We start from the raw sequence: 27,635 nt of genomic DNA on the forward strand, positions 1-27,635 counted from the left end.
ATGAGTGAGAGACAAGGGGGTCTGTGCTATGTAGAAAACAGCAGGAGACTATTTCTACAAGAAAGGGCAACAGGGACAAGGCATGACACAACACCACCATCTGAAGAACCACAGGTCCTTGGGGGCAAGAAGGGGCCAGCCGGAAACTCAGCTGGACACCCTGGCTCTGCCGGAACATGCCATGCTACAGGATCTGGGCTTTCCTCCAACCCTCCAAAGAGATGCTTTTCCAAATTAGAGCAGCTGGCAGGTTACTTTCTGACGGCCACACCCAGGTACATGGACCTGGTGTTTCCTCAGTTTCCCCCATCTGCAAAACATAAAATGAATTCTTCTCCAAGGCCTTGCATGGCCTGGATGAGCTTCACAGAAAGTATGATGTGGCTTCCAACTTTCATCTACTTTATTGGTTCATGAGTGAAAACGTTCATTTATTTTTATGGGACACATGGGTTTGGTGATTTTTTATTATTAAAAATGAAATTCTTAAGAAAAATTCAAAACTTTGGTTTCACAGCTTCCTACAATATTACATTTGGATTCTGTGTCTCTCAGGCAAAGCCAAAGAGCTGAATGACAATGAACCATGTGGATTTCTTTTGAAATAAAAATGAATGTGGGTTATTTTCCCCACTCCTCCCCTCCCCATTCCCACAAACAAAGACTCATGACCATTTCACTTCACTGTTTTCCAGGGAGTTGACACCCAAGTAATGAGCTGGCTGGTTGCCTGAATAAGTAAAGCTGGTTGTGTCAACCTGTGACCACCCAGGATGTCCATTTTGACAAATAATACCCAAGAGGAGGGAAGAGGAGACAGTGGCCCCGCTCTCCGACCCTTCCAGATTGTTTGTACTTTTTAGCCTCAGATCCCAGAGAACTAGGACCTTCTGCTTTTATACTGAGGCAGACCTGTGTCTGCCTTTACTCTGGCATTGGGATGAGGGATAGGAGTGGATGTGTGGATGCTATGGTGATGTCAGCCCAAAGTGCTGGGAGAAAGACTAGGCTTTGTAAAGAAATGAGCTTGATTGAGAGGTTGGATGACATGGGGCAATGATTCCTCAAATGGGATTCGTGAAGACCTTGCATCAAAACAACCTGTGCTGCTTGCTTAGAATGCAAATTCCTGGGACTCCACCTCAGTTCCTGAATGGAATCTTTGGGAGTGAAGTAGAGGAATCTGCATTTTTCACCAGGACCCTAGGGAACATTAGAGAATTACTCTGGGTCAGACAGGAGGAAAAAGCCCAGATATTGTCACTCATTAGCTGAGTCACCTTGTCAAACCTCAATTGCCTTCACCCATACGATAGAGATAATTTGTATCAGTGGAACTATCTGTACCAGTAGAACATGGTTGGCCACAATAAACATTATTTCCAATATTTAAAAATAATAAAAGCATTCATTCACTCACATAACCAGAAATCCCGAGAGAGTAGTCTTATGGTAGGCAGACTCAGCATTCAAAGGCTTCAGGAGTCTGTGTCTGCAAGCATTACCTCCTTTTATGCAATTCAGTTGTAGCCACTAAACAGTCCCACGTGTTCTGGTCCAGGACCTTGACTTCCGATTCCATTTGTACTGTGTGGAGTGTGTTGTCATTTCGGTAAGATGGCTCAAATCTTTTGTGCATGGAAAATGAGGTAAACACAAGTAAATAAAAAATATGGGGAACTCAGATATGTTCATTCTACTCTAACTCCACGGGGCAACCTCACTCTGTGTGAATGGGCAACTGGCTGCCCTTGTTGTGAAGTTTCCCGGTTGGGGTAAACAAGAATGAAAATCAAAACAGACCAGGCTGAAAGCCTCACCCCACCCCGTCTCTACTCAGGGAAGGGCTGAGAGCCAGGGGAGGAAGTAGGAGAAGATCAAGGTAATGGGTCTTGTGGATAAACCAGAAAAGGAACTGTGGGCAGCTCTCTTGGGGAGCCACAAGGCTGGCACTACGAGATAACCAGTCTAGACTGTCTTCCGAGGGCTGAGAGACAAATGCCCACCCAGTGCAGCCTGACCAAGTGGCCCGCCCCTTTGCCGTGGCTTCCCAGCTGCTGCCACCATGGAGTTGTCAGGAAATTTGTGATAATTCTTTTTATTGATCGTCTCTATTGATTTTGTCTATGGTGAAAATATACTGCAGACACATTAAGTAGCTATTATAGGTAAATTGTCTTTTAATGAATTGTACCAACAGACAGGATTTTACAGTTAACCCTAACTGGGACTCAGACTTCTTCTCAGACACTGATGATCACAGAGGAACTAGACGCTAGTACAGAAGCCAAGCTGACATTGGACCATGGAGATTCACCTGGATGCCACTGGGACATGCAAAAACCTGCCCGAATGGATGAGCCGAATAAGCGTGGGTTCTCTTCTCATTAGGAGATAAAACAAATCATCATAAAGATCACACAGTGATGAATCCTATGACTGCATTTCAAAAGCATACAAATTTTTCCATTTTCCCAAACTATAAATATTTGCCAATTAGTGTCCATATTTCAAAACTCTAGCAAAAAAGGTTGGGGGGGGCATCACCTTAGGATGAACTCCGTGTCTTGTCCCATATCTTAAAACCAGGTTATTGCTTTTGAGAGACTGGAAGAAAGCAAGACTTTGGCACTTTGTCAAAGGGCTGCAGTTTCTGTTTGTTTGTTTTATTTTCTAAAAAAATAAAACAATATGTATGTGTGCGTGTGTGTGTGTGTGTGTGTGTGTGTCTGCATTTTGGCAAAACTGTACTGAGAAGTATCCTTGGAAGCTTAAATTGAATCTGCCAAATTATAGCCAGTAGCAAGATTTTTTTCACTTTGTTATCACATCCTCAAAAGAGGGCTTGAAATAGAAATGTCACTTCGTGGTGGTGCTAGCAGATACTCAGATACTCAACTACCAGAAGCAAGACTTTGGCTATTATTGTTTTACAATGTAATGGGCAAAAATCATCATAAAAATATGCTATCTCTGATGGGAAAATGCTCCCTTGCCAAACTTTTGAAAATTGTGATTTCAACGGTTTGGCAGGAAAAAAAACCCCTGTATTTTGACAGAAATGAATTATGGCTACAGGCATTGAATACAAAGGCCAATGTCTCAATTGTATTTGAGTTTTTGTTTTAAGGGGAACAATCACTTAGGGCTGGTCACATGATAAAACTGCTCTTTTCTTACACAATCTACGGGAAATAGAGTAGCCCTTCCAATTCTCACTGGCCAACACCCCAGAATCCTCTTGGTACAAATCCAAAGGAGGGCTCCTCTCCAAATCAACAGAACCCAGGCTGCTACTTAGATTATGTGGACTGAACACTGACCATAGGCCAGGCTCTAGGCTCACAGCTTTGGTCCTTCTGCTCTTCTGACTCTCAACAGAGCCTCTGTCCCAAGGCTATTTTGCCTCTTGGTTATAAGATGGCTGCCTGCAGCAGTCAGCATTCATATGTGTCCTGATTCCACCCAACAGGACAAAAGCAAGAAAAGAACACTTTCTCCCCACATGGGATGCAAAGGATTCCTGTCTGCATGGTTGAGTCAATTCAATCCTGTGTCCTCTCCTAAACAATTGCAGATGCCAGGGAAGGACCATAGGCTTCTTTGTTTCCATTGCTCAGAACATCCCTCTGGATGTGGAGACAATGTGGACACCTAGATGAACCTGGGGCTCTGTTTAACAATCAGGAATTGGATGTCAGGTGGGCAATCAAAGGTGACTGCTACATGGTCTTATTTAGTGCTTACTATGCAGTGTGCATGATTTTGGTTCATGAAGAAATTGGGACTTACAGATATTAACAAATGTGCCCAAGTTTACACAGCTGGTATGATAAAGTCTGGGTTTGAACCCAAGCATATTGAACGGGGAAAGCTCGTGCCCTTAACCTCATCACTTCACTGCTTCCTGTTAGTCAGCGTTCCAGGACTGTGCTTCCAATATTTTTCTTTATACATGCTTATCATCTATGCCACAAAAAATGACATTTTTCTGTTAGTAACATAAATAGCAGAAGTATAAGCCAATGGGATGTAAGCAATTGATTCTGCTCTCCATTACTGCCTTCAAGCATCTGTTGCTACACTTAATGTTTTAAGATAGCTATGTTAAAGAATAATTTTCAAAATAAGGTAAAACCATAATCTCATGCAGGTATAAGATGAGCACATGTTAAGTAAAATGAAGGAAACAGATAGATATTATAACTAATTCAAAGAAGTCAAAGAAGCATAAATTTTATGGAGCAAAGGAATGTTGAAGACAAAAATGGGAAAAAACTGACTTTTTCAGAAAAAGATAGTGCTGTTCCTCCACTGGACAGAATTCATTTACATGTGTATAGGCAAGAATTATTTGGAACTGAGATCAGTTGTCTACAATTTCACAGAGCTGTGAAATAGCTCCCATAGAATCAGAGTCTGATAATCTGGAAGGGTGTGCTGTAGACAATGCATAGTTTTCCACTGAACCACAACTTCTTTCCTATACCACAAACATTCACTTTCTCATGACTACAATTTGGGCTGGATTCAGCTGGGAAGGTCTGCTAGTTTCACCTGAGATCATTCCTGTGGCTATGATCATCCAAAGGCTTAACTGAGCCTGGATAGCCACCCCAGTTGGTACTGGTTCTAAAATTTGTACCCACAGGGTTTTAATTTACAGAAGAGACTGAGTGACAACATGGAGAGGTTAATGACCTTGAGAGAAGATTTTTATTACTTATATTTCTCCAGAGAAGGGACACACCACATCACGTAGGGCCATGTGGCGAAGAACCAGGTTCTGATTTAGAGGCAGAAACAAGAGTAGGCGGGAAGCCTAGCCCTGAGCCTTGATTCAGATTTTTACAAAAAGGCAAGGCAAGACAGAGTCAAAGCTTAGAATCACCTCATTTGAATAATTCTGGGGGACTCTGAGACATAAAGACTGTCCCTGGTTGTCTGATACCTGGCCCTGGGTTGATTTAGGACAGAGGAGATACTGACTTGGTGTGTGGGAGTTAGATGAAGAGGATGAAGGGACAGCACTTGGCCGAGCAGCCTATGCATGAAAGGCTAACACCCCCAGGAATTTGCTAGCTCTGCAACAGGCAGTGTCTCTCCAGGTCTGAAATACCTGCAAGAGATCCAAACATCGTAACAACACAGAAAATAAAAAACATGATTAATACAGTGCTGCCATCAGCTGAGCCACCCCCATTCTCTCCCAGGTGGGCTCTCATTATCCAGTCCACTTCACTGGATGTCAATATGGCAGCTGAGATCCAAAAGGGAGGGCAGAAGCTGGCAAGACCTCTGGAGGCCAAGGCTCAGAAATGACACAGTGTCACTTACACTGCATTCTATAGGTCAAAGCAAGATACAGGGACAGCCCAGGCCCAAGGGGTGGAGAGAGAATCCTCTTTTTCATAAAAGGAGCCACAAAGAATAAGTGACCATAGTTAATCTACCCATAGAAACTTATGGAATGACTCACCAAATTTTGTTGGAATCGCTTGTTGATATGGCCAACTCACACATTCACACACTAAATAAGATTCTTGTAGGAGGAGACTGTGCCTTATTTCTATTTGTACTCAAGGGCCTGAGATACATTAAACACTAATTGCCCAAAGCTAATGGATGGGAAGATCATTCAGATGGATGGAATTAAATGCGAAAAGATAAGGAAGCAAGAAAATACAAGAACTGTTCAATTTCCCGAAGTTGTTCAATTTAGTGTATGACGGAGAGTAGAAAACAAAAGTTATAAGAGCCCTGTATTCAAGACAAAGGACTTGGACTTAGTTCTTGGGAAATAGGATACCATGAAAGGTCTTTGAGTGAGAGAATGACTGGTACTGTTGTGCCTCTAACATTGCTTAAATTAACTGGTGGCTGGGCTGAGGGGCCAGTTTAATCATTTTGCCACAACAAATACAAATGCTAGGGGACACAGGGGCTCCTTTACCTCGCAAGGGATGCAGTCAGTTGTCTTATGTGTCAACTTCTTGTCTCATCAGCTCTGTTGCAGAATGGCCTGAGTCAACTTGATCATTCACAATTGTCCATTTCTTTTTGGTTGATTTCTTTAGCCTCTATGGAGAGTTGCAAGTCTCTCATACCCTCAGTAGCAGATCATATGTAACAATGAAATCAAGTCTCTGAACAAATCTGCCTCATGAAGAAGCATTTATTAACATAGGCACAAAACTGTCACAGAATCTGCTCATGTAAGTTCAGGGAGACATCGCTGCATTCTTCAGACACCCTGAGAAATAGCCTTCTTGAGGGTTTTACTTGGGGCAAAGGCCACCATGCTCTAATAGTAGATCTTAGCTAACATGAGTCCAATCAAGCCCCATAATCCGTGTATGTTATGGCCAAATCTAGGACTGAATGAGGGTCCCAGGCCTAGGGTACCATTTGGGAGAGTGTAGGGCTCTGGGCTGTTCACATTCTTATGCCTCTCATACAAAAACAGAGGTACTCTGCTTTCCATTATTTCCAGTTGACTCACATACTTTATACACCACTCCTTTCACAGATGTATGCATGTCTAATATTATTTATGTTATTTTAAAAATGCCCTGATAGAAATTTTTAAATAGCTTTATTGAGGTATAATTCACATACTATATAATTCACCTATTGTTAGATCAACTAATATAGATCAAACCGTGATCCCTGTAGCCCTCGTGTATTAGTTATCTATTGTTGTTGCATAAAAAATTACCCCTAAATCTAATGGCTTAAAACAACATTTATTATCTCAGTTTCTGTGGGCCAGAAATCCACACAATTTACCAGGGTCCTCTGCTTTGGTGTATCTCACAAGCTGCAATCAATGTGTCAGCTGGGTCCATGGTCATCTCACGGCTTGACGCAGAAGGATCAGCTTCCAAGTTCACTCAAGTGATTGTTCGGAGGATTCAGTTCTTCATGCATTGTTGGATTGAAGGCCTCAGTTTCTCTCTGGCTGGAGGCTGCTTTCGTGGAGGCTTGCCGTGTATATCTCTCCAACATGGCAGCTTGTTTCATCAAAGCCAGCAGGCCTGGAAGGCAAGAGAGAGAGAGTGCTAGCAAGATGGAAGTCACAATCTTATAATCTACTCTCTCAGAACATCTCAACACTTTTGCTGTATTCTATTTGTTCAATCAAATTGCTTGGTCCAGCCTGTTCTCAAAGGCAGAGGATTACTGCACAAGGGTGGAAACACTGGGAGGCTGCCTACCATAACTTATAATAACTTCCCATGGACTTTTGATTAGAGTCTTTCAAATGTTAACCAACCACCCTCTACTTTAGGTACAGAAGCAAATCAGCACAAGTATTTATCACCTTGAAGTCTATGTTTAAATATTTTAAAGTCAATTACAGACAAAACAACAAGTAATGCTACTCTATTTGCCCAAGACACCAAACTATGTTTTTTAAAATTTCTATTAAAAATAATTTTATTTCTCAGTAGAGTTTCCTATGATCCCTGATCTTTATGTTTATCTTACCAGTTTTACAGGCCTTACTTCCATGTATGGCTTACAGAGAGGTAGAACAGGTTAAGCTAAAAAAATTAAATAGGGCCAAGTCTTGAAAAGTTGAGTTTTTTTTCTGATTACAAAATCTTTAAATCCACAATAAGGGACAACACAAAGTCACTGAGGTTGCCAAAATCATAGCTGGAAAGGACAGTTGACATTGAGGTCATTCTTTCTAAGAAAATAGTCCTCAATTTTTGGTCTATCTTGAGTAGAGGAGGAAAAAAAGAACAACAGGATTAATTCTACTAAAAATAATCTACTCTCTCTTTGGTATTAGAAAACATAAACTGTATATTTTGATAAGAAAGAAAATATACTTATTCAGGATGTAATCTTTAAAACCTGACATCAAATTGACAATTTCTGCTGTGTGACTTGGCTAACGCAATAAAATCATCTTTGTGTAGATGAGCTCTCAAGCAAATCTCCTATGAGCCTGCCTTATACAGGGTGATAGAAGAGAAGATAATGGACTCTCAGCCCTGCACAAGATTGGGTTTCTTGGAAACATAGGACATGTTATCCTTTGCTTTATTCAAATATGACTTGGATAAAAAAATTATTCTTGGGGTACACAAACCACAGAAGGCTTTTGGATGGAACACACTTTCAAAAATTAAATGATTCCAATCTTGCAAAGTTTCAGTTGGATTCATGTCCTTATAAAAGTCATTTTTATTCAACTTGGTAATTGGAAGGTCATATCAAAAGTGAACAGACGGCAAACTTGTAAATTGTGTCATTAAGCAGTCAAACTTATGAAATTTCTCATTATTAAGAGACGGTATAGCCACTCAATGTTGTTGGTAAAATCATTTTTTTCTAAAACAGCAACAAACAACAATAGCAAATTTGTAAAATGGCTAAAATGAAAAACAAAACAATTCAGATCCATCAACTCATGGTAGGAGAATAATACTTCCACATAAAACAACAGCAAGACGAAGGCTTCTGTTTCTTTTGGTGTAATTGTAAGCATCTTGATAAATGTCAGATTGTTTATTGAATAAAATCCATGTCAACCTGTCACATAAAAATACAACTTTTTTTTTTCATAATCTCATGAAGTCAAGGCATTCCCTGGGCTTTGAGCTTGTTCCAGTGAGAAACAATAAGATCTTTACGCAGCTGTTCATTTTGAGGTATAAATAACCAGAATCCTAGATAAGAAAATTATATTTACAGCCTAACTTTATTATTTTAAAATTGTTGTTTTTCTCCTTAGCAGGTCAGCTGACTGTGGATTGCTGGAAATCCCTGCACATTTTATCATGCCTGGGTCAGCACTGTGTTCTTGGCTTCAGAAACATTGATGTTGAAAACTGAACATCTGGCCTTCCCTTTCTAACCCCCCTCTACCATTTCTCCCCCAAATAATCAGCATTTCCTCCATTGCTTCCCTGGCTTGAGTAGCTTTAAAAACTTGAATTCGGTGTATATTATATTATATTTGTTTGGTTTTGAGCCACTCTGATACTACTTCCAGTTCTGAAAAGGTCTCAGCAGTGCCATTTCTGTTGTTCCTTTTTATGAACCACTTAAAAGAAAGATTAAATGTTATTCTGATGGGTTGGATTAATTGGTCACTAGTAAAAGAAATTATATCATTGCCCATGATCAGAATCCTATTTCTTTCCTCTCACCTATTATGGATATTTTTAAAGCAGACCTCAGTGGAAATCTTCCCATAATGACATTCTAGACCTGAAGCTTATTATTATTCTGGACCTGGAACTGAATGCAAAATGCAATGTGTATGTGGTATGCATGTTTTCTTTTACTTGACTTTAGTAAGTTTCTGAAAATGATCTATAAGCTTAATATTTTAAGAACCACATTTCTAAGCCAAGAAGATTCATCACTTACTCTATATAACCCCCCCAAATTTCCTCCTTGAACCACTGCTAATTTTCACACAGAGTGAGGGATACTGCTGAATATAAACTTGTTGGGTAAAATATAGAGAAGTGGCAAATCCAAAGTGATCACAGCATTCCCAAATGCATCCAAAATACTGGAGTGCAGGATGCAACCAGGAATACTTGAATTCCGTTTGGATCCCCATAATTCCATTCTTTTTAAAAACGGGTCATTCTTTTCTTTATTATAATGAAACATTCTTCAATAATTCTTGCCTCTCTGGTGGAAGATGCTTTGGAAAAGCAAAACTTCAGTTGTATATTTTTTCTGGATTCTCTAGCAATATATTTTGCTGCAATCATTGAAAAATATCATGCTCTCTCTGGGGTCTTCACAGTCAATAGTAACTAAACATTTGATTGAGAAGTATACTTTCTGTGGACTTTTTTAGGGTCACTGAGATGTGAACAGAACCCAGTAGAATTCACTTCTGCTGTTTCTTTTTAAAGTAGGGCTGAGAATGGAAATAATGCTTTTCTAAGTGCAACTGAACTTCAGCTTTGAAGAGATGCTATAGATTTCTGAGGGAGCGAGGGCATGTGTCTGGAACCCAGCACCTCCATGCGGTTAACAGCTTCTAAAATTTATCTTATGTGTTTAAGGTTTTTTGTATAAATTTAAGGGACTTCACATTTCTAACCAGTGTGTTAACACTTAGATTAAGACCATACTTACACACCTTTTTCTTACTTATAAGCAATTAAATGATGTACTAACAAGAAAAGTTACTTTAATTACAGTGCTGATGAAAAAATACTGGCAATGTGATAACTGCTACTATAAAAACATGATTTTTTAATACGTCTAAACTAACCCTTTAAAAAGGCTATATCTTTTTTTTTTCTCAAGGCAAGGCTCTTGGAACCACTTGGTGAGTATTTATTGAATATTTTACTTTCTTTTTTCTGTGAGACAGCAAAAAATTCATCCAAATAGAACCATGCTTCTACCACATAAATCACTCAGAAAATCTGGTAACTTTCCATGTGATTCAGTTAAATCCTTTAAATCCCACAGGAGAATTTACTTGCTTTTGGCATATTTCACCATATTAGGAGGAAAACCAGTATCCTGGGACGTGGTAGTTAATGAGAATGGGCCAAAGGCAGATGTCCTAAACTCAGTTTTGTTAGCTTAGGCATTTTCAGATGGTGTTTCTCTTGGTCAAAGTTCCTCAAGAAGTTTCTTTTCTGTGTCCTCCATATCCCCTTAGGTCCCCCACAATGCCTTTCAAAGGACAGACCCTTTCCTTTTATAATTAAATTTAAGATTTAAATGCAGAGGAAAGTTAACATGTTAAATGAAACCCAGCCTTACCTAACACCAGAACGGATGGGTTTGAGGGCATAGCAAGAGATGCAGGGAGAGAAGAAGAGGGCAAGACACTCGCTGGGAAGTGGAAGGGCTGAGAGAAACAAAACAAGTTTTCCCACTTCTCAATTTTGCCCAAGGCTGGCTCACATGTTAGTGAATTCTCTGAGCTGAGATAGAAATCCACCTTCTGGAGGCGGCTGCTATTTTATGGGTTGTGCAAACTCTAAACAACTTTAAACCAAAGACTTTTGCATCCTCCATCATTTTAAGTTTTATTATATAAATATTAATGCACAATGCCCAGGAAAGAGGTGTCCTGTGTCCTAAGAAGACTCACAGTTTGTTCATAGATGTTCAGATCATGACTCACATGCTTTCAAGAAACTGTTTTTTCAAGTGAATATAAATGGGATGGAGGAAGAGAGAGAAGGAGACAGACTCAGAATGCCATCCAGTATAAATTATATTGATGCCACAGTGAAAAGAAATAGCTCGTCTGAAAGACGTCACATATTCAAGTCAACAAATGGCTAAGTGTTGTAAATATTTCCCAGGTCCATGGGCTTGAGAGTAAATTTTAAAAATTGTATCGGGGCTCTCTGCCAAAGGTAGCAGAAGTCTAGCCTCTTCCAGGATCAGACTGGTCATTGGTCATCTCCACTCCTGGAAGAGTTTCAAACATCTGTACTTTCAGACTGGAGGAAATAAGGTAAGGAAGGAAACTAAAAGGAACGTTTTCAATGTGTGGCCTCTTACTCCACCCTCTTGAGCAATCTTAGTCGTTCCTGATGAGACCCCTTCCCCTTTATTTTTTTTGAGAATTTCTTCAATAGTAAATTTTGCATAGTAGAGCTACAGAATTTAGAGAACTTCTACATATATGCTTGATCTCTTTTGAAACTCAATAGACCTGCTAACAGGGAAAAGAAAAAAAGTATCGCATTCAGTCTAACGCAAGGGGAGCTTGGATCACCTAACCCAGATTCCCCAGGGCTCATGCTGAGGCTCATTCTTCCTTAATTCAAAACATGGACTGCGTCTTGAAGTCTGAATGTGAAGGCTCAAGTTAGATAATAAGGTGCCACTTGTTCAGGGAGAGAGACAAAGCAAAACAGAAGAATGTGAATAGATACAGAGGCATGCCAAAGAGTGCCCTGTGCTGGTCCCCTGAGTGTAGTTAGGTGAAATACTCAAAGCCAGCCTCTGTGGCCTGAGCCTAGGCTGCCAAACTGGCAGAGAATTGCTCCTTAAAAGTTAGTGCTTAAATTAACTGCCCCCATCCCCACCGCAGCCCCGGGTGCTGCAAAAAACTGGATTAATCTAAGGTATTTTTAACCCCCTACTTTGCATACATATTTAAATTCTGGGGCTCCAAGCCAAAATTCCCCAGTGGACCACCTTATCCTTTGTTAATTGAAAAAATAAACAGTTCTGTGGTAGTGGAAAGGGGCGTTTTCACGAAACATCTTTGATGCTGAGGCCACTTTAGGGATACATTTCCTGTGTCTTCCAAGAATTTTAGCACAAGACAAACTCAAGGACCTCAAAAAACAAAGGAGCAACCAATAGTCCAATAGTCAGGACCCAAAGTATTTTCTGTAAAGGCGATTGACGGGTAGTTAAACTCACCCTGACTCAGGCTAAATCCAGGAGTGGCGAGAGGTTTGGGGAGTAACAGCCTATGCATTCAACACTGCCCAGACGTCAGAGCTCAGCACGGTGGGGTGTGACCAACACATGCACACCAGGCTACTGCTTCTCCTCTCTTGAAGTGGTGACAGCTTATGAAATTCTAACTGCTACTGCTGATTCAGCGGAAGGAGCCCATGGAATGTTATTGCCAACCTACTATTTCTCCATTAACTTACCTATTCCCACAATGGGTCATGGGAAACAAAAGTTTATAATATTGCATTTGCTTTTACTTGGTGTGAGAGGCAGAGGGAAGCTTGCATGTGCCTATAACACACAGTTATATTTAATTGACGGGTTTAAAATAAGCATGAAGACCTAGCAGAGTGTTACTTTCCCCACTGCAAAGGATTTTCTTCAAAGGGGTGAGGAACATACATTCTCAAGGTGTCTGCCGAACCCCTGTTGACTTCTATAGGGATGGCACTGTGTCTGAGAGGCCAAAGAAAAGACCTAGAGCCATTTAGCCAATTTGTGAATGCACAGAAAATGTTATCAAGGGAAATTAAAAGTACTACTCAAGGGAAAACACAAATGAAAAGTAAGTAAGATAGCTTTATTGCTGTTAGGGAGAAAGTTTGAGTGGTCTGGATAGAAGATGGAGCCTATCACTCATTCCCTTAAGCCAAAGCCTAATCCAGAGAAAGGCCTTCCCTCTCTACAATTCTATGAAGGCTGAGAGAAGTGGGAAAACTGCAGAAGAAGAGTTTAAAGTTAGCAGAATGAATGAACAAGGAGTCACTTCTTACTAATGAGCAAAGAAAGTGGCTTTTTCAGATAAAATTCATTCCTGGTGAAGATGCCATGAACATTGTTGAAATGATAACAAAGGAATTAGAATATTCCATCAACACAGTTGATGAAACAGCGGCAGGAGATGAGAGGGCTGATTCAAATTTCGAAAGAAGTTTTTACTTTGAGTAAAATGCTATCCAACAGCCTAGCATGCTACAGAGAAATCTTTTCTAAGAGGAAGAGTCAATCAATGTAGGAAACTTCATAGTCTTATTTTATTTCCCATCAGCAAAAAGATTACATCTGGCTGAAGCCTCAGATGATTATTAGCATTTTTAACAATAAAGTATATTTAAATTTAAAGAAAAGAAAAGACCTAGAGCCAGCGAATGAGGCACAGGCTTTATTGAAGGCTTACCTATAGGGTGGTCCAGAAGCAGTGGACTAGGCAGGAAGACTCACTATCATTTGCAAAAAGTATGCAGTATATACAGCATTTTGGCTTAGCAACCTCTACTTAGAACCTCCATTTAACCCAAAATGAAGGGCCTTCATCCCCTGGATGGCCTACATTTTAAGGAACAGACCAGAAGTTCAGATGTTCTTCATAGGGAAGAAGTGAATCTCCAGGTTGGCCACTCCCGTACTCCTTAGCTCGGAACTGAAACAAAATTCTGCTTAGATCATTCTTTAGGTTTGCTTAAGTTATTGCTGTCAGGTGCATCTGCCATACACACGGTAGAGAGAGACACTTTAATGTGTGGTAAATAAAAAGCATAGTTATGTAGACTCTACATCTGGATGGACCAACCTGTTAACAGACCCACACCAATAATCTGACAGCACACAGTCCAGTGGGCTGGCTAGAAGCACCTGTGCTCAAGTCAGGCTGCCTTGGGTTCAGATCCTGACTTCTGCCACTTAGGTGGGTGACAGTCTTCAGAGTGTCTGAGAAGCAGACCTCAAGGCAAAGATTCAAGTGATTGATCAACAAAGATCTCCACAGTGAAAGGGGTAAATGTTTGAGAAGCTCACTAGAGAAGGAGAAGTAAAGAGATGTGATTTCAGTTGAAGGCCAGTCCTAACCTGATTCTCAGAGAGCTCAGAAATGTACGTTGCACCCCAGAATTCATCCAAAGTCAAAGAAACTGGTCTTTTTTGGGTACTTCTTCACCATTTAGTCATCAGCTAGTGGGCGGAGGTTCAGTAATCAGCTCCTGGATGCTTAGGTACAGGTGAAGCAGCCACAGCAGCCCACAGCAAGTCTTTGAAGAATTTTGTAGCCATAAACACTTGGCAGCAAGGCACACAGAACTGGGGGATGGGTGCAGAGAACTGGCGATCATGACCACACAGGCACTTGACAGGGGTACCAAGGGTGTTAACTATCGTGAGTATGGACACACTTCCTAATTTCTCTAGGCCTAAGTTTCCTTCTATAGAAAATGGAACAGGGCCGGGCACAGTGGCTCACACCTGTAATCCCAGCACTTTGGGAGGCCAAGCCAGGTGCATCATGAGGTCAGGAATTCAAAACCAGCCTGGCCAAGATGGTGAAACCACACCTCTACTAAAAATACAAAAATTAGCCAGGCGCAGTGGCAGATGCCTGTAATCCCAGCTACTCGGGAGACTGAGGCAAGAGAATCACTTGAACCGGGGAGGCAGAGGTTGCAGTGAGCTGAGATCACACCACTGCATTCCAGCCTGGGCAACAGAGTGAGACTCCATCTCAAAAAGAAAGAAAAAGAAAACAGGGATATTTGTATTAACTTAAGACAATTGTAATAATGAAATGGAGATGCCACAGGTAAAATGCTCAGAACCTGACACAGAGTAAGGGTTCGATTAAACATTGCCCCTGATATTCTCCTGCTAGACTATGAACTCCACAAGAGCAAGGAGAGCATCTTCTTCATTATCACTGTATCCCCCCTCCCTAGAAAAATGCCAGATACAGAGGATGCACTCAGTAAATATCTGAACACCTTTACGGTAAGAAAAACAACATCGGGATACATAAGACTTTGTCAAAGACAGAGAAGTCAAATCAGTTAGGATGAGAGAGTAACCTCACGGCTGTTCAGAAATTCTGTATTTGACAACAGGCAGAAGCAGAGCTTTCATGTGGGAAAGGATAAGTATATGAAAGCGATCATTGGGACTTACTAAAAAATACTTCTATTAGCAAAAATCAAAATCACTTTTCTCCAACTTTACAGAATGGACCAGAATAGAGTCTTCTGCACTGGCTTCCTGAACCGCACCCACAAAGATCAAAGCAGTAGTTTGAGCAAGTCTTAGAATCTAGGAAAGACTGTCTAGTCCAGCGGCTCTTACTTTTTTTGGATTTCAGGGCCTCCTTACATTCTTAAAAATTACTAAGGACTCCAAAGAGCTTAGTTTATGCGGCGTATAGCTACCAATATTTTCCATATTAGAAACTGAAACTGAGAAAAATTTTAAATAATTACTTAACTGTAAAGTAATAATTACATGTTAAATAACACATTTTTAAGAAAAATAGCTACAGTTTTCAAAAAGAATGTAAGATAATAGTGGCATTGTTTTACGTATTTTCAAATTTCTTAAATGTCTGGCTCAATAAAGACAGCAGGATTCGCCTCTCTGCTTCCGTATTACTTACTTTGCAATATGTTGTTTTGGTTGAAGTGTAGAAAGAAAATCTAGCTTCACACAGTTAATAGTTGGAAAAGCAGGAATACGTTCCAATTGTTTTCACATAATTTTGTCTTTGATTATACTTCAAAACTCTGCACATGTTAGTTTTCATAAAGGTGAGTTGCAGTATAGAATTTGAAACCAGGTAACTGAACATTTTATACTCAATTACATTAAATCCATTGCCTATCTTGCATTTTGGGTTTATTATTTTATCCAGGCATGATTTTATAACATAATACATTGGAAGATACTACACTGAGTTATGCAAATCTTCCCAATGTTGACACTTTTCATTTATAGTATTTTTAAATCCCATTTATAAATAATGCCACTGATCTTATCAGAGAACTCTTTAAGTATTGAGAAACTTTCAAGCTCAGAGTAAAAGATAAAAGTTCTCCAAATTCAATTTTCAATTGAAAGCTCAAATTTGCACTGTTGTAATTACTCTTGAGACTGAGAAGCCATCCCTGACCCTCCCAGGCTGGGTCAGGGACCCTCCCGGAACAGCATCTCTTCCTGGCCTCTAGCGCAGCACTTGCCACATTCTCTTGAGATTATCTGCTTTTGTCACTGTGTCTCTCACTAGACCATGAGCTCCTTCCAAGCAGAATTATGTCTTCTATCTCCTTGTCCTTAGTACCTCACACATAAACATTACTCAGAGAGGGAATGATTGAATAAATCCCTAGGAATGATGAATTCGGTGGCTACAGAAGTCTGTCTCACATTCCCAGACAGGAGATTTTGTTATCACGTAAATCCTATGTATTATTGAAATTGTAAGCCAAGCTGAAGTTGCCTTACAAACATAGATGATGGGTGATGCACAAACACACACCAAAGAAATAAAGGTCTGTCTTCTTCTGGGGCAAGGGCCCAGAATAAAAAGGCCAAATGGAAGCAGGGACAAAAGACAGACTCTGTGAAGTGCAGCAGAGTGGGTGGGTCACATATGGGACGGGGAACCATTTCTGTGAGAAGAGAATAGAAGGAGCTTTGAAAGGAAACAGAGAAAACAGAGAAAGGGAAACACAAGTCCAGCCAGAAGGAAAGAAGAAAATAGGAGGCAACAAGACTAAAGGATGGCAGAAAAGTTGAGGAAGAAAAGAATAACCAGAGCCCAGCACTTGCTCAGCAGCCTCAGACAGAATAAGGGGCAGAGACAGTAAGGAGAAGTGGCTGTGAGCACAGCAGATGGACAGCAAAGAGAATACTTTGAAATATTTTCTGTGTCAAATTAGACTACCTGCTAAATTCCTCACAGCCCCGCCCCACCTCCTGGCCCCAAATTCATGTTTACTTGTGCAATAAAATTGTGTCCCTGGATTTGTCTACACTGGAGAGAAGGCCTTCCTTTCCCCAAATATTTTTCTACTCACTTTCAAGAAGCCCTGAGTGACCTCTTCTGTAGGACCCGACCACATTTGCAACCATCTACATTTGGTCCACAGTGATTTTGTGTATTAGTCCTTTGTGTCCAGGACCTAGTGGTTATACCGGAGATTTTATTCCCAAGCCCTACCTGACAATACAACAAAACTAACATCAAGGATGAGTGAAGGAACAACGAAGCAGACAGTCTGTAACCAGCATGGAACACTATTGTGTGAGTCAATGTTTTCTGATGAACATCTGTTCCATAAGATATTAATAGCCATGGCATGAGAACAAGTTAGGGATACTCAGGGTTAAAGAAAATTCAACAGGCTTCTTTATTGCAGGGATTTTCAAAGGTAATCTTCAAATTGGGAAGACAGCACACTGTATTTCCCGTTTATTTACAAGCAAGATCTTTTTTGCTGAGCAACTATCTCTCAGGATAAGTCCCTGAAAACCACAGTTTGGAAACATTAGTATAAACTCTAATGACAGAGAGAGGGTCTGTGAGGCCTCAGAAGCTCCTGGACAGGTTGGAAAATAAATATTAATATATTTATTTAAATATTTTAATATAAATATTAAAAATAATTTCTAACAAGTGTTAAGATACTTCTGTTCTTTTGGGGTCCCTTCTGCAAGTTTCCAATAATCCATTAACCTAGAGTCAGTTTTTCAGGTTAGCTTATTACTGTCATAGACAGACCAAGGCAGAGATGAAGTCCAAGGCTGGAAAATATCAGAGGGAGTTCTTCCCCGTGCCAGGTGCACCCTCTCCCAGATGCCTGCATGGCTGGCTCTCTTTCCTCCCTCCAATCTCCTCAAACATCATCTCTTCGTCAGGTTCTTCTCTGACGGTCCAATCTAGAATTACAGACCCACTCCCCAGTGCTCCCTCTACCCTTTCTCTGCTGCACTTTTTCCATCTCACTTCTCAACATCTAACATACTGTGTAATTTACTTATTTATTTTGTTTTATTACTGTCTGCCTCTACCAGAATGCAGGCTCCATAAGGGCAGGAATTTTCATCTTTCTTGCTTACAATTGAATCTCCAGCAATGTCTGGGGCACATCAGCCACTCCATAGATCTTTGTTGAGTGAATGAATAAATGAATGCAAGAAAGAAGGAATGCGGGGTTTTTCATTGAGGTTGTAGAGCATGTTTCACATTTCTTTGTGGCGTCCCTCCATCCTTCAGCCGCTGAGCCTCTGGGTATCAGCAGGCTAAGCAGTCACGGAGATCACATTCTGATCCTGTGACACTGCCCCAGCTCCAGCCCTCTCAAGCCCTGGGTGTTTGGTATCCTGGAGGTGAAACAGCAGAAGGCTTTGCGTTTCCAAGGCTCTGTCACTCAGCAACATCACACAGCCACCCACAACAGACCAGCTTGTGAAATCGTTAAGGAGTCTAAGGATATTATTTTCATTTCCACGTAAACATAAATGATCAGATATAAATGTGAAGCTGCTGCTCTCGAAAATAACCATCAACAATCAAGGGAATGTGGCATAGTTTCCTTAATATTTCTCTAAATACTCCCTATTTAGGGTATGTGCTAATTTCTAAGTAACTTTTTTTGTTTTTCAACATAGTCTCACTCTGTCACCCATGCAAATGCAGTGGCGTGATCTCGACTCATGCAACCTCCACCTCCTGAGTTCAAGCAATTCTCCTGCCTCAGACTCCCAAGTAGCTGGGATTACTGGCACCCACCACCATGCCCAATCAACATTTTAGGATATAATTGTTTTATATTTAGTTAATGTCTTTGTGGGACATATTTAAAAACATAAGTACTGAATCAAAATTTATGAACTCTTTTAAGCCTTTTAATATATAGTTCAAAATTTCTTCCTAAAAGAAGGATTCAAGGAGAACACATCATTTTGATGCAATGAATATTTTAACTTCATGTAGAAGAACACCAACATTTTAGGAAGGAATAATTTCCTTCGAGAATATAAAACCCTTATCTTATTCACTGTTTAATCCCTACAGCCTAGTACATAACTGATAATAAATGTTTGTTGAATAAATGAAACAACACTGATGAGTTTTTATTGAGTTTTTTTTGTTTTACCAATTTCTGTACAAGGCAATTTTTAAAATTTCAAATTTTTTATCATTTTTATTTTACCAATATTCTCTTCATCAAAGTCAATCCTTTGATGTTAAGTTGCATGACCAATTTTTGATTAATCAATAAAGATTTTCTTTGTCTGTTAATTAAGCATTGCAAATTAAAATCATTGTTGACTATAAATTTTATTGTTATTATTTATTTCCATCAAGTCCAATTTCCTGAGGTCAATTATTCAGATTTACATTTTGAAAGATGTTTTTTTTCCATCAATTTTAGTCAAAAGCAGTGTTACCATGTATAGCTTAACTATGAACAATTTTATTTTATTTTGAGTATTTCTTACCTAAGTTAGTCATTTCTGGTGAATCTTTGTAGTTTTTAGTCTTACAAACAACAAGTGACTTTTTGGGCAGTTAATCATATAACACCTATTTTACATATTTTTAGTAATATATAGTATGAATTGAATAACAGTTTTTATTTTATTAAACTGTCACAAAATTGTGACTCCTCTCAGATATCAGAAGGTTGTTATTTTACGAAAGTACCCTATCACTCTCAAGATCTTCTCTCAACTTTGATGAATTCTGAAAGATGCTATGATAAAGTCAACACATCCCTGGGTAAAAATGGTACGAGTGCAAACACTGGGGTCAAAATGTTCTGTTTTGGATTAGAAAAGGCTCAATGCAAGATGTTAAATTTCAGTTAGGCATGGAAGAATAATTAAGATTTCCTGCCAGAACGAAGGAATACAGATGGTTTTCATGCAGCTACTTTGCTCCATAACTGTGGCTCCACCATTTGACCAGGTGGTAGTCTGATTCCACCCTTCCAGTACATTTTGACTCGTGTTTATACATTTTTCATCCAAATTTTGCCAACACTGACAAATCATCTTCTCATAAAATATTTCTTGGATGAAATGTATTTTCTGAATCAAATGCTATTAAATCATTTTACTTCTTTTAAATTATATACCACATATTTTAACTTTTTAAAATTTTTTTATTTTCATTTTTGTTTTGAAGTTTTATCAGATTATTTTCCTTGTAAATTTTATGATTTTGTGTGCATATTTTTTTCAATTTATAAAGAAAAATGGTTTAGACTCAAAGGTCAGCATAACTGGGGAGGCCTTAGGAAACTTACAATCATGGCGGAAGGCACCTCTTCAGAGGACATCAAGAAAGAGGATGAAAGCCAGTGGGAGAAATGCCAGATGCTTATTAAACCATCAGATTTTATGAGACTCACTCATTATCATGAGAATAGCATGAGGGAAACCACCCCCCTCACCACCCCCATGACTCAATTACCTCCACCTAATCCCATCCTTGGACACTTGGGGATTATGAAGATTGTAATTCAAGGTGAGATTTGGGTGGGGACACAGAGCCAAACCATGCATTTTTAACTGAGCTACTTTTTTTTTTTTTTTTTTTAGAGATGGAGTTTCGCTCTTGTTACCCAGGCTGGAGTGCAATGGCGTGATCTCGGCTCATCGCAACCTCCGCCTCCTGGGTTCAGGCAATTCTCCTGCCTCAGCCTCCTGAGTAGCTGGGATTACAGGCACGCGCCACCATGCCCAGCTAATTTTTTGTATTTTTAGTAGAGATGGGATTTCACCATGTTGACCAGGATGGTCTCGATCTCTTGACCTCGTGATCCACCCACCTCAGCCAAATGAGCTACTTTTTTGTGCCGGGCACTGCTCCAGAGGCTGGGATATAGGAGAAAATAAGCCAAATACAGATTCCTGCACTCATGGAACTTAATACTGAATCATAAATCAGGGCTTTGTTGTTGTCTACCAATAATTTTAGTGTAATAATCTCTATGTGAGTTTTCCACTTGAGGCCACTATTTCTAACAAGTTCAATGTTTCTGCTCCAATTTTACAGATTTAGTTTTGGTTAAGAAGACTTGACTCTTCTATCAGCTTTTTTTTTGTTTGTTTATTTGTTTCTTTGTATCTTGCCATGTGTAATTTTAGTTCTGGACAGTTTTATTTTATGTTGATTATTTCTAACAAGTCTACTTTTTTCCTAAGCCAATTTTTGCAGTATCCAATATGACCAACATGATATGATCCTTTAGATGATTTTCATTTATAACAAGTTTTACCACTTGCAGATCATAGTCATTGTCAGTTTTATTTTGTGTTGATGATTTCTGACAAGCCAAAATTTTCTCAAGCCACTTAGTCAAAAAGCCCTTTGGGTTAAATTTGCAGTGTCAAAACTTGAGAGTATATGTATTTTTAAATCCCTATCAAAATAGCCTGATTTTTGTGATTCTAGAATTCTTATTTTGAAAGAATGGAATGAGAAAACAAGAAGAGTCACGGATGTTTGCAGTGCACTTATTAGATTTTAATGTGTACATGAATAATGTGAGCTCTTGATAAAATGCAAAGCCTGATTCAGTGAGTCTGGGTAGAGCCTAAGACTTGGCATTTTCAACAACTTTCCAGGTGATATCAATACTGCCAATCTACAGGCCGAATAGGAGTAAGCTAGAGTGTGTGCTTTGGGATTCAGCAGGCCTGGCTTCTAGCCTCTTGCTGGCTGTCTAATCTTGAGGAAGTTACTTAACCTCTGAATCTGTTTTCATTTGTAAAATGAAATGGTAATAATATTATCTATCTAAGAGAGGTGTCGTCAGGAGCAAATCAGATGAGTTATATAAAATGTTTACCAGGTACTATAGGACCTGGCACCTAGTAAATTATAAATGATAACTAACCTTGTTAACTTATCGGTGAAAGTACACAGCAGATTCAGGGAATGAATGGTAAGGGGTTTGATGTGGCATGGAGTCTGGCTACTGAAAGTGTGGTCTTTGGACCAGCAGCATCTGGGAGCTTGACAGAATTGCAGAATCTCAGACCCCACCTCAGACCTACTGAATAAGGATATGCATGTTAACAAGATCCCCTGGAGATTCCCGGGCACCTTACAGTTGGAGAAGTGCTGGCACCATATTATTTAAAGACAGGGAGCTGGAGGCAAGTCTGGAAGGGCAAGAAAAAACAGAGAGTAAAGGACCTGACTTACCTACAGGACCCAGGGGAGGGTAGGAAGTGTGGATATTTACCACTCCACAACCCTCTAAAAAAAGTTCAAAATCCTTTTGGAGGGTGGTGGACTGGCAAATATCCACACTTCTCCCTCTCCCCTGGGTCCCCTCCCTCCCTGTACCTTGTCCCCTTTCTCCCCAACCTCCCGTCAGCCATTGTTAATCAATCGAGGTTCCTTCCAGCTGAGCCTCTGTTCATCCTCATGATCCCTACTAACAACCAACACAGTGCCACAGGCAAGGCACTATCAATGGATCCAAGTTTACGGAAATGAGAAATTGCCATCACTGAAAGAGACCAAAGGGAGCCATTAAAGAAATTTAAAAGGGAAAAATGAGATACTATGTGTAAGCTGAGATAGTGCTTAGTACCCAGTAAGCACTCAAGAAAGAGAAGTCATTATTTCTGTCTAGACTAGCAACATTGTCAACATGTGTTGTGTCAACATTTTCACCAGATAGTGAGTAAATGAGAAAATGTAAGACATTGAATTAACTTTTTTTGGTATTACAATGCCCATTGTTGGGTGGCTTTGTGCTGCTGAAAACTCCTGAGCAGAGTGGACCAGCCCATCTTACTGTTCTCCCTCTCCTCACCCCACAATGTCTGCTTTTGTAAGTAAGAGTGAGAATGTTTTCTTCTGCAAATTGTGAAAGTTCTCCCTCTTACCATATCACACCAGGGTTCATTCTGCACTTAGGGGAGCAGCGTTGACAAGGAGTGGGAGCCCATGACAAGACCAGCAGTTGTGGTAAAAAGCCATCATGAAGGAGTAAACTCCAGCTGTCCCCGTGAAGTCTGCCCAGGCAGCAGTGTTTAAGAGGGAGAAGGTAGAGTCTCCCTATCAGCAGCCCTCAGATAGAGGCTAAAACACGTAGAATTTGCAGAGTCCAAGAACCCAGAGTCGAAGAAATTTGCTTTGCATGAGAGGACCTGAGAGAACTATTCCAATGTGAGCATTAGACTTCTGGACACAAGTGAACTGCTGGCTCCATTTTCTGGAGGCTGCACTGCACCAGGATACCCTCAGTGCTCAGAGCCAGCACTGACTTTGCAATGCATGTGCTTCTGCTTCCAAGTGCTTGGCTCTCCCTGAGAGCTCACTCAGTAATTCAAAGACCAAACTGTTCTAACAAGCCCAGGAACCAAGGCCCATTGAGGTTTAAAGCTTCTCTTGTTTAAAAACATTTTGTATTTACTGCCTTTTTATTTTTTAGATCAAACACAGAAATCTGTGTGCTGTAGTAAACCACCCACTCCTTCTTTACTCCCTGGTGTTATATATGTAGTTGCACTGCTATCTGATTCTAGAACATTAATATGCAAATAGAAGTAATAATAATGTGATATAGTGAAATACAGTGTTATGAGTAGTTCTTGAACTGGTCTCTTCTTGGCAGAGTAACCCGAGGCAGGAGGGGAACCAGAGTTCAGAGCTGCAACATGTGGCGATGAGACAGGAACCTCATTTAATACCACACTATATGCCATATTTCCAAAGGGGACTTCCCTGACTTCTTTTTGAATATTCAACTTACCCAGGCTCATCATTAATTCACTTTAAAAGTCTGATATCAACAGACTTCCCATAAAAAAACATCTCTCAAATAATGAAGGCTTTGGTTCTACTGGATTGCTTTGAAATGGCAGCCCTTGCAAACACGATTAAAAGTCTCCATTGGAGTTTATTATTAATGAATAAGATTTTGTACTTATGCATATGAGACCTTCTGCTGAGAAAGATTTCAAATTCTGTTCTCAGTGAGGCTCCGGGCAAACATCACCACTTCCCATCATAAGTAGATACACTAGGGCTGATCTATGTGGCCAAGAGAAGCCATGACCGAAAATACTAAGTATTTTATCCTTTTACCAAAGGATCAAAAAGAAAAAGGAAAAAGAAATGATGCTGACCACCTCCCAGCTGTTTTACATATTAACGATGTTTTTTGTTTTCTGTATTCTGATGCTTTGACATCTGGGGCTTTGCTCACCCTAAACAGACTGCCCCTCCCGGGGTTAGCCAATTCCTAGAGATAGTAAATGACTCAGCACAGCACACTTTAAATACAAACCAATCACTCCAGAGGTCCAGCCACCTCCTTTATAGGCCTCTTGCACTCCAGGCTACCACTCACCTTCCCTAATCACCCCAGGGCCAGGTACCAGACCATTAGGGACAGTCCCTATGCCCCAGAGTCTGCTGAAATTGTTCCAATCAGCCAATCCTCAGCCTGCTTACCCTGCCTTGCCTGTTCCTTTTCACAGAAACACAGTGAAGGCCTCTGTCTCCAGCACTCTCCCACCTCTGCCTCCTGACTGACCCCATCACTGACCTGTGCACCCCCTATGACACGGCATACCCCTTCGCTTGAGATCTGTAACACACTTTCTTTTCAATAGCAGTCATCTACTGCTGTGCTGGTGTCACCATACCTCAAATTTTCTATTAACCTTATAGAACTTTATAATTATTTATATGCTATATAAAGCATAGACTTTAAAGTGCTGGACACCTTGTTTGCTCAACAGGTGAGAGCAGCACGTCTCTAGTGGTTTTTTGTTTTCTGGGGTTTTTTTGAGACGGAGTTTTGCTCTTATTGCCCAGGCTGGAGTACAAATGGCACAATCTCAGCTCACTGCAATCTCTGCCTCCTGGGTTCAAATGATTCTCCTGCCTCAGCCTTCTGAGTAGCTGGGATTACAGGTGTGTGCCACCACATACAGTTAATTTTGTATTTTCAGTAGAGATGGGGTTTTACCATGTTGGTCAGGCTGGTGTCGAACTCCTGACCTCGAGTGATTCATCCGCCTCAGCATCCCAAAGTGCTGGGATTACAGGTGTGAGCCATTGCACCCGGCCATCTCTATTCCCCAGTTCTTCCAGTGAGCACCTGTCATCTTCTGTTTCCCCAGAGCCTTTTTTTCCTGGCCAGGACTGTTTGTGTCAGACTTGCTACTCCCATTAGGCAATACATCGCATTCTGAGAGCTTCAACCTCAACACCTCCCTAGGATCCCTGGCCTCCAATTTGAGAACTAACTCTGAAGCTGCTCACTGCAGTTACTTCTGCCAAAGATTTGGATTTATTTCATTTTATCCTTAGGGGGAATTACAGAGATGTTGTTACACCTCCTCATCTGGAAATTCCTCGGAGGCCTGTGAAAATGACCCTCTTTCTGTGGATATTGAGGGTTCTTGGATTGGTAAAGAAAATATTTCTCTCCTTCCTTCCTCAAACAGTTAATTTCTTGGAGGCCTTATTTCCTTGAGAAAGAGACCTCTGCCACCAGTGTGAGAGAGCAGAGAGATCCATTTCCCTCTATTCAAAATCTCATCATGTGCTTGTTCTCCTCTGGGAGGATTTGGTAACAATTCTCTGCACAAAGAGGACCCACGTTCACATTCAATTTTACTAAGGCCAAGGTAACTTCTTTTAAAAGGTATGCAGGGTCCAAAAGCTCTTCTCTCACTGAACTTGAGATATGCAAGAGATGCTTGGCTCCAGCTCCCCTCATCCCCGACGCTCCAAAGAAAAGAAACAAGGAAAGATTTTTTTTTCCCCGATGCTAAACTTGTATCACAGGATGTGGGAGTCTAAGGTGACTTCCATGTGTAGGGTTCCTCCCCTTTCCTATGTTTCTCTAGCTTGTGGCCCATCCACCTCCACCCCTATTTTCATGCTGCTGTTAAAGAACATACCTGAGACTGTTCAAATTACAAAAGAAAGAGGTTTAACTGGACTTATAGTTCCACATGACTGGGGAAGCCTCGCAATCATGGTGGAAAGCAAGGAGGAGCAAATCACATCTTACGTGAATGGTGGCAGGCAAAGAGAGAGATTGGGTGGGGAAACTCCCCTTATAGTACCGTCAGATCTCGTGAGATTTATTCACTATCATGAGAACAGCACAGGAAAGACCTGCCCCCATGACTCAATTACCTTCCACCGGGTCCCTCCCACAACATGTGGGAATTTAAGATGAGATTTGGGTGGGGACACAGCCAAACCATATGAACCCCTAACACTGTTGCCTATTTCTCTACAATATTTCACCTGAAATGGAGGCAGTGTTCAAACCACAATAAACGTAACTCAGTAATATAGGAGAGAAGAAAGAAGAAAACACGGAATTGATCTAGCTGCTCATTGTTGCAGGGCTTTTGACTGGATTTGGGATTGAGCTGGGAGACTCAGACTCCCCAGTGACAATATACCTAATTTAGACGCGTGGCATCTCTGGGAAATCATTCCCAGCCTCTTTCTCCATGCGCAAACTTAGAACCCAGAACCTAGAAAGTGAATCCTTCCAATCACCTTAGTTGATGTTCTTAGTACTCTCCCATGGCCCCATTTCCTTCTTATCTCAGGGCCCCTAGTCCAAATGACAGTCTCCCAGAGAAATGCACCTGTGCTTCTCTGACAGAAGGCCTTTGCTGCTACTTTGTAGGCCAAAAATACAAGGGAATTATGCTCCCCATGAATGACCCTCAACAAAAAAATGAATGGGTATTGGTGTGTAAATACCCCAGCTCCCTTGCCCTTGTGTGGAATACTTTCTACCCCAGGGTGTGCTCTACACTGGCTCCCAGAGATCCACAGCAGGACTAAGTTTTAGATTCCCAGTGGTTACTTGCTTGATGGTGACCTCTTACTGTGGCTGCCCTTCCTCCCTGCCTCACTTTCCCACTCTCCTACCAGTGTTTCCTGGAAGCACCTCCATTAATGTCCTTAACTTAGTATCTGCTTCTGGAGGGACACAGACAAAGACATCATTTGTGAAAGAGATCAGTCCTTTTGCTACATGTTCTCCTTGTCCAAAATAAGAGGTGAACTTTGATTGAGTCATTTGTGTAAAAAGTAGTTCTTGTACATATCACATTTACCAAGGCCTCTGCTCACTGCTTTTGCTTAGAAAGCCAGGCTCAATCCTATTCTTCATTGTCCCACAGAGTAAAGGGAGGTGGGGAATAATGATGAAACGTCAAGACTCCAGAGTCAGAGCACCTGGGATTGGAGTCCAGCCCTAACCCTTGCTAGGTGTGCAATTTTTAATAATTCATTCTCCAAGTCTCCAAGTCTTCATTTCCCTTTCTGTAACATGGATAAAAGAGTTGTGCCTACCTTAAAGGATTTAAATGAGATAATTTGTGCAAAGCACTGAACATATCATGTGGTGCAAAGCAGGTGCTCAATAAGTGGCAGATTCTCTTAC

General features: G+C 40.6%; 1 protein-coding gene across 4 annotated transcripts in view; it reads right to left on the reverse strand.

Moving 5' to 3' along the window:
• Positions 1–1,442: 1,442 nt before the first annotated feature.
• BBS9 (Bardet-Biedl syndrome 9) overlaps positions 1,443–27,635 on the reverse strand; it is a 726,661-nt gene continuing 700,468 nt past the window's right edge. For 2 of the 4 annotated variants that reach the window (XM_064380467.1, XM_064380468.1), the window contains one exon: positions 6,258–7,037. In XM_064380467.1, coding sequence (XP_064236537.1) covers positions 6,877–7,037 — 161 coding nt within the window. In that variant the 3' untranslated portion in view covers positions 6,258–6,876. Of the gene's footprint in view, positions 1,629–6,256; positions 7,038–27,635 lie in introns of those variants that run through there. The other 2 variants (XR_010344069.1, XM_064380469.1) reach the window with 2 other exon arrangements.

The sequence above is a fragment of the Aotus nancymaae genome, unplaced genomic scaffold (assembly GCF_030222135.1).
Source record: "Aotus nancymaae isolate 86718 unplaced genomic scaffold, 86718_ANA_hifiasm-v0.15.2.pri h1tg000025l, whole genome shotgun sequence".
In the NCBI taxonomy this organism is placed as follows: domain Eukaryota; kingdom Metazoa; phylum Chordata; class Mammalia; order Primates; family Aotidae; genus Aotus; species Aotus nancymaae.